At 44.7% G+C, this 16,895-nt stretch overlaps 1 protein-coding gene across 1 annotated transcript in view; it reads right to left on the minus strand.

Moving 5' to 3' along the window:
* The window catches only part of BICDL1 (BICD family like cargo adaptor 1), a 42,639-nt gene extending 36,278 nt beyond the window's left edge, over positions 1-6,361 (minus strand). The window contains exon 1 of the mRNA XM_058158313.1: positions 6,239-6,361. Within this exon, the coding sequence (XP_058014296.1) occupies positions 6,239-6,361 (123 nt within the window). The remainder of the gene's footprint in view (positions 1-6,238) is intronic.
* Between the last annotated feature and the right edge of the window lie 10,534 nt (positions 6,362-16,895).

Here is a 16,895-nt window from a genome sequence, read left to right on the forward strand (position 1 = left end):
TAGCATAGCATAGCATAGCTATGAATGGAATGGAATGGAATAGAATGGAATAGAATGGAATGGAATGGAATGGAATGGAATGGAATAGAAAAATAAAATAAAATAGAAGGGAAGGGAAGGGAAGGGAAGGGAAGGGAAGGGAAGGGAATGGAATAGAATAGAATAGAATAGAATAGAATAGAATAGAATAGAATAGAATAGAATAGAATAGAATAGAATAACAGAACAGAACAGAACAGAACAGAACAGAACAGAACAGAACAGAACAGAACAGAACAGAACAGAATAGAATAGAATAGAATAGAATAGAATAGAATGGAATGGAATGGAAAAATAAAATAAAATAAAATAGAATAGAATAGAATAGAATAGAATATGAATTAATAGAATAGAACAGAACAGACTAGAATAGAATAGAATAGATTGAATAGAATAGAATAGAATAGAATAAGGAAGGAGGGAAGGAAGGAAGGAAGGAAGGAAGGAAAAGAGAATGGAACAGAACGGAATGGAATGGAACAGAAAAAATAGAATAGAATAGAATATAAAAAATGAATAGAACAGAACAGAAGAGAATGGAAGGGACCTCCCTCCCTCCTTTCCTTCCTTCCTTCCTTCCTTCCTTCCTTCCTTCCTTCCTTCCTTCCTTCCTTCCTTCCTTCCCTCCTTACCTTTCCTTTCTCCTTCTCCCTTCGCCATACTGAATCGTTGCAGTTGTTCAGTGAATCACCCGGTTCTTAAGCGACTCCACCTTCTCCATTGCCTTTGCTACTCAGAAGGTCGCAAAACGGGATCACGTGATACCCCCTCCCACCTCTCCGGGGACACCGCGACCGTCATAAATGTGAGTCGGATGCCCAAGCCCCTGAATTTTGATCCGGTGACCATGGGGGGGACGCTGCGACGGTCCCAAGTGTGAAAAACGGTCGCAAAATCCCGTTTTCCAGTGCTGTCGTAACTCCGAGCAGTCACTAAACAAGCAGTTGTAAGTCGAGGACTACCTGTAATTCCTCGAATGAGTTCTTTATAAAAACAATACAGATACATACATAGATTTTTTTGAACCTCACAGTTGTCTAATACAGGTCTCTCCAACCTTGGCAACTTTAAGCCGGCTGGGGAATTCTGGGAGTTGAAGTCCTCCCGGCTTAAAGTTGCCAAGGTTGGAGAGATCTGGTCTAATAATTTCAAGGGCAAATAAACTGGAAACCCCTCTTTTTAAAACTGCCTCTCTTTTTTTTTTTTTAGTTTTATTCTTTTTCCAGGGCAAAATTTTTTATTTTCCATAATAATTCCCACAATTTGACCAGTGTACAATACAATCACTTATCCAACAATCGATCCTATAATCAAATTATACTCCATCAGGGCTGCTCGACCGCCACTCCCTCCCTTAATCCTTTCTACCCTTCTCATCCTTCTTCGACTTTCCCCACCATCCTTCTCCTCACTTTCCTACTTCCCCGCCTCTTTCCCACTTCTCACTACCATCCTTTCTAACCCTCTATCTTCTCCTCCTTCTTCTCCTCCTATCCTTTCTTCTCCCTCCCTTCTTTCCTACCTACCTGCCTACCTACCTACTTTCTTCCTTCTTTACTCCTCTTTCCTTACCCTTTCCCTTCGGGAGTGGTTACCGAGCAGTCCCGACTTTACACCATTTTCCAACTTGTTTAATTCTACCATTATTCCTGTACAATGGCAATCAATCAATTTATAATCTTCCCCTCCCCCCCCCAACTTTTTAGTTTTATTCTTAAGGGCAGACAATTTTCATTGCTGAGTTGTCTGATTCTGAACTGCGGATCCGTTTGGGATCTGTTTGTTCCAGGTTTTAAAAAAAAATTCGAGAAACCCCACCCCCCACATCCCACCCCCACCCAAAAAGTTGGCTGTTTTTTTTTTTCCCCAAAGAGATCAGCGGGCACAAATTCTTGTTTTACAGAACGCTCGGTTGCTTTTCAATGGGACTTCCTGTTTTCCTAAAGCATTCCAGCCGGAGGTCAAAGGAGGTTGGGCTGGAGCCTTCGGTATTGCAGCCGGCAAAAAAAAAAAAAAAATCAGTTCCAGGCAGGAAAAGAATTAAAGCTCAGTTTATATAAATTGGATCGAATGATTGGGAAAGTGGGGGGGGGGGAATGAACGGATGGGGAAGCAGGAGAACCCAGCTTCGCACGGACAGATGGAGCCTTTGGGAATAAAGAACATTTTGAGCGCTTGCAACAAGAACAAACAGGCTAGGCCCGGTGAACCTACGGCGCGCGTGCCTAAAGCCGTGGTGGCTCAGGCTGTAAGATAGCCTGTTATTAAAACACAGCTGCTTGCAATTACTGCAGGTTCGAGTCCCACCAGGCCCAAGGTTGACTCAGCCTTCCATCCTTTATAAGGTAGGTAAAATGAGGACCCAGATTGTTGGGGGGGGCAATAAGTTGACTTTGTATATAAATATACAAATAGAATGAGACTATTGCCTTACACAATGTAAGCCACCCTGAGTCTTCGGAGAAGGGCGGGATATAAATGTTTAAATAAAAAAAAAAGATAGATAGATAGATAGATAGATAGACAGACAGACCGATCGATAGACAGACAGACAGACATAGATTATCTATCAGATAGATAGATAGATAGATAGGGGCGGTGGGTGGCTCAGGCTTTAAGATAGCCTGTTATTAAAACACAGCTGCTTGCAATTAGTGCAGGCTCGAATCCCACCAGGCCCAAGGTTGACTCGCCTTCCATCCTTTATAAGGTAGGTAAAATGAGGACCCAGATTGTTGGGGGGGCAATAAGTTGACTTTGTAAATATACAAATAGAATGAGACTATTGCCTTACACACTGTAAGCCGTCCTGAGTCTTCGGAGAAGGGCGGGATATAAATGTAAATAAATAAATAAATAAAAAAACCATGTTGCCTGGCGCGCCAGCCATCCTCTACCGCGCCTGCACGCGTACCCCCCCGGGTGGACAGCTGGTCTTTTGAGTCTCTGCCGCGCTTGCACGGGTGATGGAGGGCCACATGTGGGGGGACACGTGTGTGCATCCGTGGGAGGGCGGGGCGCATGCACAGAGGAGCTCATATTGCATTTTGGGGGTTTGCATGCACCCCCACCTTCCATGCCCCATTTTGGACCTGGAAGGCCTCCTGCACCAACCTGGAAGTCAAAACGGGGCAAGGGGCAGGGGAGCAAGTGTGTGTGTGGGGTGCAACATGCATGCATGGGGGCGGGTGCAGGCACTGGGGATGCACACGCATGTGGGGGGCTGTGGCTGGGGCGCATGTGCAGGGGGGGTCCGGGAATGCACACATGCATTTGCTCAGCACCAAAAAGCTTCACCATCACTCGGCTAGTATCAAAGACCGTAGACCGGTTACAGAATGACCATGGTCAGATCCATAGTAAGCAATGGAGAACAGTCCAACCTAACTAGGAAAACGTCACCTTGTAGTAAGTGCTCCTTGTAGTAAGTGCTCCTTGTAGTAAGTGCACCTTGTAGCAAGTGCACCTTGTAGCAAGTGCACCTTGTAGCAAGTGCACCTTGTAGCAAGTGCACCTTGTAGCAAGTTTGTTCAACTCTGATCTCAACAGCCCAAACTGACCTGCAAGAAGCCATCCATCCTGGCTTAGATGTCATTAGGGCCTGGGTTCGCATGTAACATTAACTCGCAATGCAACATACTAAGCATAAGCCGTGGATCGAATCATTTACCGTACTTAATCCAGCCAAGCACAGTTTTTTAATTGTTCGGTTTTACACCCTGAGCTGCACCGTCGGGAATTGAGCAAGCTTTATGTAGTCTTAAAAATAAATATTTTCAGCCAACTGGTCATCAGTTAAATCTGTATTGCTTCTGCATTACTTCTAGAAGGGTTGAGTTTTGAATGTTAGCCTGTCCGGACAAGGATCGTTGAAGCTTGAACCACAGTTAGCACTGGCTGTCTTTTATCATGTGGGTTGAGGACTTCAATTGGGGAAGGGGTATCTCAGGTCCCCAAAGTATCAAACTTTGACCTGGGATCCAATATCCTGAACAGACAAAAGGAGGAGATCCAGTCAAGTCCTCAGAATGGTTTAACAAGTAACAGAGTTGCAAGGGACCCCGGAGGTCATTTAGTTCAACCCCCTGCTCACGCAGGAGAAGGGAGAAACCAGCATTGACCCACCATCGAAGGGGAGGGTCCTAATTTCTAACTTGACAGAATTCAACAAGTCCTGGCGAGCTCAACAATTCTGTGTTCAAGAAGTTCCACCAAGGCATCAGACTGCCTTTGAATGATTAGGATGTATTATTTTTGATTGTTTTTTGGGGGAGGTTAGGAATTGATGAGAATTGTAGGATTATAATTTAGTTAGGAAGGAAAACTTTTTTAGTATATGTTTGTTTTATTTTTACTATACCTTGTCTTTGTTCGGGGAGGTTTGTAAAGGAAGGGGGAGGGGAAAGGGGAGGGAAGAGGGGAAAATTTTGTAAAACTTTTTCAATTAAAAAAAAAAAAGAAGTTCCACCAAAGCTGAAACGGGCTTTGTGTTTGTTTGTGGTTGGGTGTCGAGGTGTGCACGCAACTCCCTCAGCTGAGAACCCAGGTTAATGACCCACTAGGGTGGGGTTCATTTAATCCGTGAGAAAACCTGTCACCGCTAAACCATATTTCATGGTTTTAACAACAACAAAAGGCCTGGAATTCAACCAGAATTCCCCAATCTTGTTTTAGCCTCCTTCAATATCCTGAACAGACAAAAGGAGGAGATCCAGTCAAGTCCTCAGAATGGTTTAACAAGTAACAGAGTTGCAAGGGACCCCGGAGGTCATTTAGTTCAACCCCCTGCTCATGCAGGAGAAGGGAGAAACCAGCATTGATCCACCATCGAAGGGGAGGGTCCTAATTTCTAACTTGACAGAATTCAACAAGTCCTGGCGAGCTCAACAATTCTGTGTTCAACCAAGGCATCAGACTGCCTTTGAATGATTAGGATGTATTATTTTTGATTGTTTTTTGGGGGAGGTTAGGAATTGATGAGAATTGTAGGATTATAATTTAGTTAGGAAGGAAAACTTTTTTAGTATATGTTTGTTTTATTTTTACTATACCTTGTCTTTGTTCGGGGAGGTTTGTAAAGGAAGGGGGAGGGGAAAGGGGAGGGAAGAGGGGGGGAAAATTTTGTAAAACTTTTTCAATTAAAAAAAAAAAAGAAGTTCCACCAAAGCTGAAACGGGCTTTGTGTTTGTTTGTGGTTGGGTGTCGAGGTGTGCACGCAACTCCCTCAGCTGAGAACCCAGGTTAATGACCCACTAGGGTGGGGTTCATTTAATCCGTGAGAAAACCTGTCACCGCTAAACCATATTTCATGGTTTTAACAACAACAAAAGGCCTGGAATTCAACCAGAATTCCCCCAATCTTGTTTTTAGCCTCCTTCAATATCCTGTAATAATCCAGGAAAGTGGATTTGGTTTAGCCCTGAGTAATGGTTGAGTAAATACAGGTATCTATTATAAGGAATATTTGGGCCTATTTATGTAACCGCCGTCACTTTAAATAATCTGATGTCCCATTCATCTCCCCCTGTGATGAAAAGATCACAACTCCCATCATTCTCAACCAGCTCAGACCTTGAGGAACTGGGCTCTCAACCCACCTGGGGCATGGGCCTCTATGACTACTACTCCCAGATGTATTTTCCTTCTTGCTTTCCTGCACATGACAATCAATCAATCCTGGTTTGCCGGCCTCTAAAACCTCACAGCTTGTTTCCAAAGCTCTGCTTAGACCAGGGGAAGCCCACCCTTCTCAACCCAGAGACTCTTCCTCCCTCCAACTGCCCCAAAAAATCAAGGTTTCCAAGGTGCGAACCCTCTGCAGCTTTCCCCAATCCTGGTGTGCTCCGGACATCATGTCCCATGACCCCCCCTCCCCTCTCCGCTGGGAAACATGGCTACGAATTCTGGGAGCTGTAGTCCCAACCACCACCAACCCGGCAGGAAGGGCAACGGTGTGTGTTGGTGTGTGTGTTTGTGTGTGTGATGGAATCTAGCCCAGGTAGAGAAGGCAGGGCAGGAGCGCAACTCAACCCCGGGAGAATTGCTTTCTCTGCACATGGTCAGAGGGCGACCCCCCCACATCTCCCAAGGGGGGAAAAGCCGGCGGATTCATTCTCCCCAAGTGGGCCAAATCCTGAGTCACACCGCCCGGGCCTTCCAGCCTCGCCCTGCCCCCCAAACCAGTCCGGCCTCTCCTCACCTCCAGCTTGTCGGTCAACTCCTTGTACATCCGCTCGTACTGGCGGCTCATGTCCTGGTTGCGCTCCAGCAAGGCTTTGCCCAACCGGGCGGCCAACACCAAATCTTTCTCCTTCTGCCTCATCTGCGACAGCAGCAGCTCCGGCTCGGCTGGGGAAACGGCGGGGCCTGGCGGCTCGTTTTCCCCGCCGGGCCCATCGCCGGCCGAAGCCAGCATGGCCAGCTCCTCCTCCAAGGCCAGATCCAGTTCGCCGCCCACGGCCGATGAAGACGACGGAGCCGCATCAGCAGGAGCCGCAAGAGCCGCAGAAGGAGCCGCAGAAGGAGCCGCATCAGCATCAGCAGCCGAAGCCGGAGGGAGGAGAGCAGCAGCGGCGGCGGCGGCGGCGGCGGCGGCGACGGGACCCGAAGCCGTTGTAGGCGGCTGAGCTGAGCCGGCCGTTCCCGGGCCGTTCTCCATGCGGCGGGCGCTGTCCAGCTCGGATGGTGCTGAAAGGGCTGCGGCCAAGCAAGAAGCGGCGGACATGGCCGGGCTCCGGGCCACTCCAGGCTCAGCGGCGGCCGAGGAAGGAGCCCGGAGCCCGCCACGGGATGCCCTCTGGCCGCTCTCCACCCGCTCCTCCTCGCCCGGCCCGCCGGGGAAAGACGCGAAGGGCGAACCGGGTGGGTGGGTGGGGGGAAAGGCTTAGTCCGCCCGCGGGAACCGCCTCCGCAGCCCGCCGCTCTCAAGGCAAGCCGGGCGCCCGGCCGGCTTTGGAGCCGTCTGGGGCGTTGGTGCTGCGGGGGCAGGGGATGATGGATCTGCTGGTGCTGCTCCTGCTGGTGCTGATGCTGATGCTGCCGGCGGCCCCGCTTGGCAGCCCCGCGCGCCGAGCCCCATCGCCGCCCGAGCGCCGGCTAAACATCGCGGGAAGCTCGCGAAGCCACCGGTGGCGGCGGCGGCGGCGGCGGAGGGGAAGCCGGATCTCCCCCCCACCCAACCGCACACACACACACCTCCCCCTCCCCTCCCCTTCCAGAACCCGTGACGCCAGCAAACACCTGTTCGGCCGAGGGCTCGGATTGGTCGAGACCGGTGTCTCCACGGCCCCGCCCACAGGTGTTAAGACTCAGCCTCCCCCCAACCCCCCCATCCAGCGCCCCCCCCCCGGGCTTAACCCCTTCCGCCCCTCCCACCTTCCACCGCCCGTTCCCGATTGGCATCGGAATGTTCGCCTCGGCTGTTTGGGGTGCGGACGGCTCGCCCGGTCCCGGCTGTTCTTTGGGGCGAGAGGAAAGCGGGGTTCGGGTAGGAAAGGCCATGAAAGGATAAGCAAGACCCAGCATTTCTCAAGGTGGACAACTTTTAAGATGTAGGCTTCAACAACTCCCAGAATTCCTCAGCTAGCATGCCTTAAGATATGTAGACTTCAACTCCCAGAATTCCTCAATCAATGTGTTTTAAGATGTGTAGACTTCTTAACACTCAGAATTTCCCAGCCAGCTTATTTTAAGAGGTGTAGACTTCAACAACTCCCAGAATTCCTCAATCAGCATGTTTTAAGATGTGCAGACTTCCTAACACTCAGAATTCCCTAGCCAACATATTTTAAGATGTGTAGACTTCAATTCCCAGAATTCCTCAGCCAGCATGGTTTAAAATGTGCAGACTTCAACTCCCAGAATTCCTCAATCAGCGTGTTTTAAGAGGTGTAAAGTTCAACTCCCAGAATTCCTCAGCCAGCATTCTTTAAGAACTTGGTTTCATAGGCTGCAGGAAGACAACGTTTTGTAAATACCAGCAGAAATGAAATAAGCTGCAATTGGCTAGGATCCACAACATTCCAAGCAGAGGTGGGTTTTTTCATGGTTGATGGCAATATTTGTGGTGCACTAAGCTGAGACCAATTCACAATATGCTTTTTTTGGGTACGGGAGAATGTAATCCAGGAATAATAACTCTTGTGAATTATTCAGTGAACTACAGCTGAGCAAACAATTTGCAGGCAGGCCCAACCAGGATCCAAAATGGGTGTGATGTTGTGAAGAAATATTTTACAAGAAATATTTTACAAATATAAAGATAAATTTATAAATATATTTATATTTATAAATATAAATATAAAAGAAATATTTTACAAGAAGAGTTCTCCACTCCTCTGAAAACAACAAAATACCTTATACCACCAGACTTGAAATCCTGGGATTAGAAAACTTAGAACTCCGCCGACTCCAACAAGACCTGTGTTTAACACACAGAATCATCTATTGCAATGTCCTTCCTGTTAAAGACTACTTCAGCTTCAATCGCAATAATACAAGAGCAAACAATAGATTCAAACTTAATGTTAACCGCTTCAATCTTGATTGCAGAAAATGTGACTTCTGTAACAGAGTTGTTAACGCTTGGAACGCACTACCTGACTCTGTGGTCTCTTCTCAAAATCCCAAAAGCTTCAACCAAAAGCTGTCTACTATTGACCTCACCCCATTCCTAAGAGGACTATAAGGGGCGTGCATAAGAGCACAAAAGTGCCTACCGTTCCGGTCCTATTGTTCCTTTTCATTATATCAAATTAATATAGTTGTTGCATAGTTTTGCTTATATATATATTTATATGATGTATTGTTGTTTTATGTTGATGTTTGTGTATACTGTTGTGACAAAATAAATAAATAAATAAAAAAAGAAAGTACAAAACGAAAGGTGTCATGCCAGGGGTGAAATCCAGCAGGTTCTGATAGGTTCTGGAGAATTGGTAGCAGAAAGTTTGAGTACTTCGGAGAACCAGCAAATACCACCTCTGGCTGGCCCCAGAGTGAGATGGGAATGGAGATTTTGCAATATCCTTCCCCTGGAGTGGGGAGGGAATGGGGATTTTGCAGTATCCTTCCCCTGGAGTGGGGAGGGAATGGAGATATTGCAGTATCCTTCCCCCAGGAGTGGGGAGGGAATGGGGATTTTGCAATATCCTTTCCACAGAAGTGGGGAGGGAATGGATATTTTGTAGTATCCTTCCCCTGGAGTGGGATGGGAATGGGGATTTTGCAGTATCCTTCCCCTGGAGTGGGGAGGCAATGGGGATTTTGCAATATCCTTTTCCCAGGAGTGGGGAGGAAATGGAGATTTTGCAGTATCCTTCCCCTGCCATGCCCACCAAACCACGCCCACAGAACCGGTAGTAAAAAAAAATTGGATTTCACCACCGTGCGATGCCCTCTCTTCTCCCCCTCCCCCAACCCCTCCCCTGGCACTCGTACCAATATGGGAACCAGATCATTGTACAATGCCTAGTGCTTCCGTTCCAGAAGAGAGAGAGAGAGAGAGAAAAACAACAACAGTAACAACCCCAACAGAAAGTCTTCCCATTCGGGAAGATTTCCCTGTAATCCTTCTGGCCTGATTATCTAGATCCACTGAATAGTCTATCTTCAAATCTCTTTCCAGAGTCTAGCACACAAAGGGATTACGGATCTTAATCCAGCCCGACACAAAACTTTGCCCTAGATTCTTCGGCCTGAGCTGCAGGAGAAGGGGTGTACAAATTCATGCTACAATGGCTGGAAACTATGCGACTCTCTGCCAGTTCTCAGTGGGCCTCTTGCTGGGTCACAGTCAGCTCCCTTCGCTCGCTCGGGGGACGCCAGTGTTTTGTTTACTGCACAATCTCCCCATTAATCTGCGGTCCCAAACAATCTGTCATTGTCCTCCGCATGTAATTATCCGATTGCCACGGGCAGGGAAGAAAAATGGAGGGCTTGCTTTGAAGTCCTTTATGCGTTAATGGGGGGGCCCTCTTTGCTTCACTGGGCTTGGGAGACGCGGAGCCAAAAATCGCTCGTGGAGGTCCAAAATCCATAGGGAGAATGCTTTTTAAGGGAGGGTGGGTAGGGAATAAATTTGGGGTAAACAGTCCGCTGAGCCGTCTTCTGTGATCTAGCCGATATTGATTGTTCCTGATTGCTTATTTGTACCCTATGATTATCATTAAGTGTTGTATCATTAAGTGTTAAATTGTACCCTATGACCATCATTTGTGTTGTAAATGTTGTACCTTGATGAAGGTATCTTTTCTTTTTATGTACACTGAGAGCATATGCACCAAGACAAATTCCTTGTGTGCCCAATTACACTTGGCCAATAAAAATTCTATTCTATTCTATTCTACTCTACTCTACTCTACTCTACTCTACTCTACTCTATTCTATTCTATTCTATTCTACTCTTTCTGGGTGGTGAGAATCTCAACCTCTCAGCTGGAGGAAGTCAGGCATGGTAAGAAAAAGTCAGGAAAATCTAGGACTGCAGGTCACAAATAGAATAACAGAGCTGGAAGGGCTCTTAGAGGTCTTCTAGTCCAACCCCTTCTGTTTAGGCAGGAAACTCTATGGCCGTTTCAGACAAATGGTTACCCAATCTCTTCTTAAAAACTTCCAGTGTTGGAGCAGTCACAACTTCTGGAGGCAAGTTGTTCCACTGGTTAATTGTTCTCACTGTTGGGAAATGTCTCCTTAGTTCTAGGTTGAATCTCTCCTTGTTCAGTTTCCATCCATTGTTCCTTGTCTGGCCTTCGGGTGCTTTGGAGAATAGCTTGACTCCCTCTTCTTTGGGGCAGCCCCTGAGATATTGGAAGACTGCTATCATGTCTCCCCTACTCCTTCTTTTCATTAAACTAAGCATACCCAGTTTCTGCAACCGTTCTTCATATGTTTCAGCCTCCAGTCCCCTAATCCTCTTTGTTGCCCTTCTCTTAACGGCAGTTCAGCGGTTCGAACCCCTAGTGCCGCGTAACAGGGTGAGCTCCCATGACTTGTCACAGCTTCTGCCAACCTAGCAGTTCGAAAGCAGGTAAAAAATGCAAGTAGAAAAATAGGGACCACCTCTGGTGTGAAGGAAACAGCGTTCCGTGCGCCTTTGGCGTTGAGTCATGCTGGCCACATGACCACGGAGACGTCTTCAGACGGCGCTGGCTCTTCAGCTTTGAAGATGAGCAGCGCCCCCTAGAGTCAGGAACGACTAGCACAGATGTGCGAGGGGAACCTTTACCATTACCTTATACTCGGAAAGTTTTCTTCCAAACTTACCAGTTTTATTCCTCACACACCCCTTCCTTTCAAACAACGGCCTCGTCGTTACATAACAAATCGATCGGTGCAAGAACGCGCTGTGTTTGGCATTAAGAGCGAGGCCTGGCAGCAATTTATTTTTCCCCTCAATGCCTTCTTAATTGGCAGGTAGCAGCGTTTGATCACGTTTCATGTTAGCTCAGCTCTTAGTCATTGAGTATTGTTTTATTTTTCAGGGTACGGGAAGCGTTACCGAGCGTGTCTCATCTCGTTGTCGAGTTGCTATAGTGACTCAGCTTTGAACCACGACTTTCAACATGGACCAACCCCCCCCCCCAAAAAAAAGAGAGAGAGAGAGAGTCTTGGGAATTGAAGTCCATGCGTCTTTTTTTAAAAAGTTTTTTTATTTTGAATACATTAAAACGAAAGACAAAACGTACAACATTTATATACATATCACTGTTTCTTATCAGCTATTCAGGGCAGTCCTTTCCTATTATTTATACATATTTTAATTCTATCTTATTCTACTTTTATTTATCTACCATACTTTATTTCATCTACATTTTACCTTGTTGTTCAATTTTCTTATCTTTCCTATTTTCTAACCATTCATACCATTTGCACCAGACCTTATAATATTCTGTATCCTCTTTGATTTCTTTTGTAAGTTTATCCATCTCTGCACATTCTAGTATTTTCTTAATTAATTCTTCCTCTGTTGGTGGATTTTCCTTCTTCCAGTTTTGCGCATAGCCTATACGTGCTGCTGCTAATATATGGAGTATTAAGTATTGTGTATCGTTTGTATACTTTTCTGTTGGGATCCCTAATAAAAATTGTTCTGGGTCTCCCTTTATTGGTTCCTGTATTATTTATTTTATTTATTTATTTATTTTATTTATTTGTCGCAACAGTATATATAAGCATAAGCATGAAATAACTATATGATATATAAGCATATATAGAATAGAATAGAATAGAATAGAATAGAATAGAATAGAATAGAATTTTTTTATTGGCCAAGTGTGATTGGACACACAAGGAATTTGTCTTGGTGCATATGCTCTCAGTGTACATAAAAGAAAATATACCTTCATCAAGGTACAACATTTACAACACAATTGATGATCAATATATCAATATAAATCATAAGGATTGCCAGCAACAAGTTATAGTCATACAGTCATAAGTGGAAAGAGATTGGTGATGGGAACTATGAAACGATTAATAGTAGTGCAGATTCCGTAAATAGTCTGACAGTGTTGAGGGAATTATTTGTTTAGCAGAGTGATGGCCTTTGGGAAAAAACTGTTCTTGTGTCTAGTTGTTCTGGTGTGCAGTGCTCTATAGCGTCGTTTTGAGGGTAGGAGTTGAAACAGTTTATGTCCAGGATGCGAGGGGTCTGTAAATATTTTCACGGCCCTCTTCTTGATTCGTGCAGTATACAGGTCCTCAATGGAAGGCAGGTTGGTAGCAATTATTTTTTCTGCAGTTCTAATTATCCTCTGAAGTCTGTGTTTTTCTTGTTGGGTTGCAGAACCGAACCAGACAGTTATAGAGGTGCAAATGACAGACTCAATAATTCCTCTGTAGAACTGAATCAGCAGCTCCTTGGGCAGTTTGAGCTTTCTGAGTTGGCGCAGAAAGAACATTCTTTGTTGTCCTTTTTTAATGATGTTTTTGATGTTAGCTGTCCATTTTAGATCTTGGGATATGATAGAACCTAGAAATTTGAAGGTTTCTACTGTTGATACTGTGTTGTCTAGTATTGTGAGAGGTGGAAGTATGGAAGGGCTTCTCCTAAAATCTACCACCATTTCTACGGTTTTGAGCACACCCCTTACAGACCTCTAAGGAATGGGGAGAGGTCAACAGTAGATAGTTTTTGGTTAAAGCTTTGGGGATTTTGGGAAGAGACCACAGAGTCTGGTAGTGCATTCCTGTAACCACTTTTTCCTGTAACCACTTTTTGATTTTGGCCCAGAATTCTTTTGTCACTGGGCAGCTCCACCAGAGATGATAGTATGTTCCGTAATTGCTCTTACATTTCCAACACTTTGGTGAGTTATTGGGGAACATCTTTGCTCTTCTGGCGTGTGGAAGATGCCATCTATGAAACATTTTCATCTGGTTTTCCTTGTTTGCTGTCGATATTGTCAATTTCATGTTTGTTCTCCACATCTTTTCCCCCTTCTCTAATTCTACTGTATGGTTCAAATTTCTTGCCCAGTTAATCATGGGATCTTTCATTATTTCCTCTTCCGTTTTATACCAAGTCCACGCATCTTAAAGATGCCAAGGTTGAAAAAAAAAATCCGCGTCTTGTGTCTTTTGTTTATTTATTTTATGCGATATGCCGCTAAAACATTTCGATTCCTGTAATCTTTGATTTGTCAAAACAGGGTAGCAATTTTTGAACCAGGGCCCCCTCAGATGGGCTGATTTATAGAATGTGTTCAAAATTTGGGACACGCCGTTGTATTTTATTTTATTTTTTAATTTTAAGATAACACTTGGACTTCAACCTGCTTCGTGCAGGATTTTTTAAAAAATTATTATTAGGTTTTGGTGTTGATGTTCTGATTTGCTTGACTTTTCTTTTCACTGTTGGTGTCTGACACCCAAAATTCTTTGGAATTTTGCCGAAGGTACCCCAAAATTCTTCAGGGCGCTATAATAAATACAGGAAATAAATTTAGTAACCAAATAGCCGTGCAACTCAGAACTTCGCTTTTCCTCTGTCTATCTTTTAACAATTAATAAGTGGAATGACTTGCCTGCAGAAGTTGTGAATGCTCCAACACTGGAAATTTTTAAGAAAATGTTGGATAACCATCTGACTGAGATGGTGTAGGGTTTCCTGCCTGGGCAGGGGGTTGGACTAGAAGGCCTCCAAGGTCCCTTCCAACTCTGTTGTTATATTATATTATATTATATTATTCTTAAGCCAAATTTATTTGGGCAAAGTTGTTGCTAGAATAAGAAGCTTGGTGGAGGGAAAAACATAACTCATAACATATGAGTTTGGGGAATCCTGAAATGTTGTACCTTGATGAACGTATCTTTTCTTTTATGTACACTGAGAGCATCTGCACCAAGACAAATTCCTTGTGTGTCCAATCACACTTGGCCAATAAAAAATTCTACTCTACTCTACTCTACTCTACTCTACTCTACTCTACTCTACTCTACTCTACTCTACTCTACTCTATTCTATTCTATTCTATTCTATTCTATTCTATTCTATTCTAAATTCTTGGGAAATACTACATATTCCCTTTGAAGGGGTGGTCATTATAAAAAAAAAAAGGATGCAGATTATTTGGTAAATTCTTTAGGGTCTTCTCCAAATGGCTGGTGGATGAGAGGAAATTCCAAGTGCGATTCAATTGAATATTAAGCATAATGAACATTAAATGAATGAATGTAACTAATTAAATACAGTTCATGTAATTATTCCCTAGCTGCATTTGCTGTAAATGTTTACGTGGGATTAACAGCAACATGGCTTCCTCAATTAATCCAATTTTCTTGGGTTTGCGTGGCACAATGAACCCTAAACTGGCGACGCGGACTGGTTTCCAGAACTGGTTCCCAGAGCTAAAAGGCATGTAATTTGATTTGCCAGCCCCTGTAGATTTAATACTTGTCTAACCTTTAATCACAATTTACTAAGGCTGTATTACTATTCTTCTCTTCCTTACTAGTATCTATCTCTTCCCACTTATGACTATAACCATGTTGCTTGTATCTTTCAATTATATTATTTTATTAATTTCCTAGTACGATTTGATAGCTTATTAGTAACCTTATTAGTAACTTTGACTAATAAGGGTCGCGGTGGCTCAGGGGCTAGGACGTCGAGCTTGTCGATTGAAAGGTCGGCAGCTCGGCGGTTCGAATCCCTAGTGCTGCCGTGTAACAGGGTGAGCTCCCATTACTTGTCCCAACTTCTGCCAACCTAGCAGTTTCGAAAGCACGTAAAAATGCAAGTAGAAAAAATAGGGACCACCTTTGGTGGGAAGGGAAGAGCGTTCCGTGCGCCTTTGGCGTTGAGTCATGCCGACCACATGACCATGGAGACGTCTTCGGACAGCGCTGGCTCTTCGGCTTTGAAACGAAGATGAGCAGCGCCCCCTAGAGTCGGCAACGACTAGCACGTATGTGCAAGGGGAACCTTTACCTTTACCTAACCTTGACTATCACTAAATGTTGTATCTTTTTGTTCTTGATGAATGTATTTTATTCTCCTTATGGACACTGAGGGCATATACACCAAAGACAAATTCCTTGTGTGTCCAATCACACTTGGCCAATAAAAAATTCTATTCTATTCTATTTTAGATTAAACAATAATAGAGGTTCGATTCCCAATGCTTTTTCCTACCAGGGATCACCAGCAGAGGGCAGTGTTGTGCTGGATAGCAACAATGCATGTCTGGTCATTTAACTTTTGTTAACTCTCTTGATAGTCATATACAATCCTAAGGCTGGAAGGAACCTTGAAGGTCTTCTAGTCCAACCCCTCAAGTAGGAGACCCTATCCTGTCCAAGAACGGGGGTGGGGGAGCATGACTTGTTTAAAGAATGTGCGATTCGCTTAACATCGGGCAGTGATCCATGTCACCGGCATGGCAAAAAAGGTTATAAAATTAGGTGTGATTCTCTTAACAACCGTCTGGCTTAGCAACGGAAATGCTGGTCCCAAGGGCTATAGCTTACAAAGGATGTTGTACAAACCTGTCGAAGGAGCCAATGATAACTCTCTGAAGGTGTCATGTGATGCCTTCCAGTTCGCTCACTGAGAATTCTGGGAGTTGAAGTTCAATGGAGCTGGGAAGGTATCCTCCAGAAGAAGGATCTCCAACCTTGGCCACTTTTAAGACTTGTGGACTTCAACACCCAGAATTCCTCAGCCAGGTTTGCAGTCCACAAGTCTTAAAGTTGCCAAGGTTGGAGACCCCCCAGCTCCAGAAAGGATTCTGGCTTGTAAATCAGAATTTATGGTTCGGCCACCATCTCCGATGCCAGGCGATTGTGGTTTTCGTAAACAACGCCATAAACGAAGCCAAAACCAAATTAATCACTCAAGGGCATTCCGTGCTTCAGTCCATGCCAAGTACGCAGCCGTTGAACATCGACCAAATATAAAGCTATTTTTGTTATCACATCTTTCTCCGGTTGCTACCGTTCGCTGCCAGGCATTAATTATTTTTCAAAAATCCTCCAAATATGCACTTTTTAAAGTGTCAGCAGACGAACAATGGATGAACTGAGAGACACACAGACCAAGAATTTATTTTTGCAGAAACAATTAAAAAAAAAGAAAAAAAAAGAAAGATTTCAGGGCCAAGTCTGACAAAGCCAATAGCACATAATTACTAATTTGGGGAAGGAAAATAAAATAAGGCGTAGGAGGCCATTGCCAAGTCTTTCCAAAGATAGAAATAAGTGCAGCGACTCGAGGGGAGGATGGAAGCCAAGCCACACACACAGAGTCAAAAGCTTGAATTTCAGCATGAATTCAGAATAAAACACAAGAAATTTCGGTCTCTGGGGTTTTTTTTTGTTAGCAATAGAGCATTTGCTCCAGAGTTAAACAAAAGGAT

Source organism: Ahaetulla prasina, chromosome 15, assembly GCF_028640845.1.
Source record: "Ahaetulla prasina isolate Xishuangbanna chromosome 15, ASM2864084v1, whole genome shotgun sequence".
Classification (NCBI taxonomy): domain Eukaryota; kingdom Metazoa; phylum Chordata; class Lepidosauria; order Squamata; family Colubridae; genus Ahaetulla; species Ahaetulla prasina.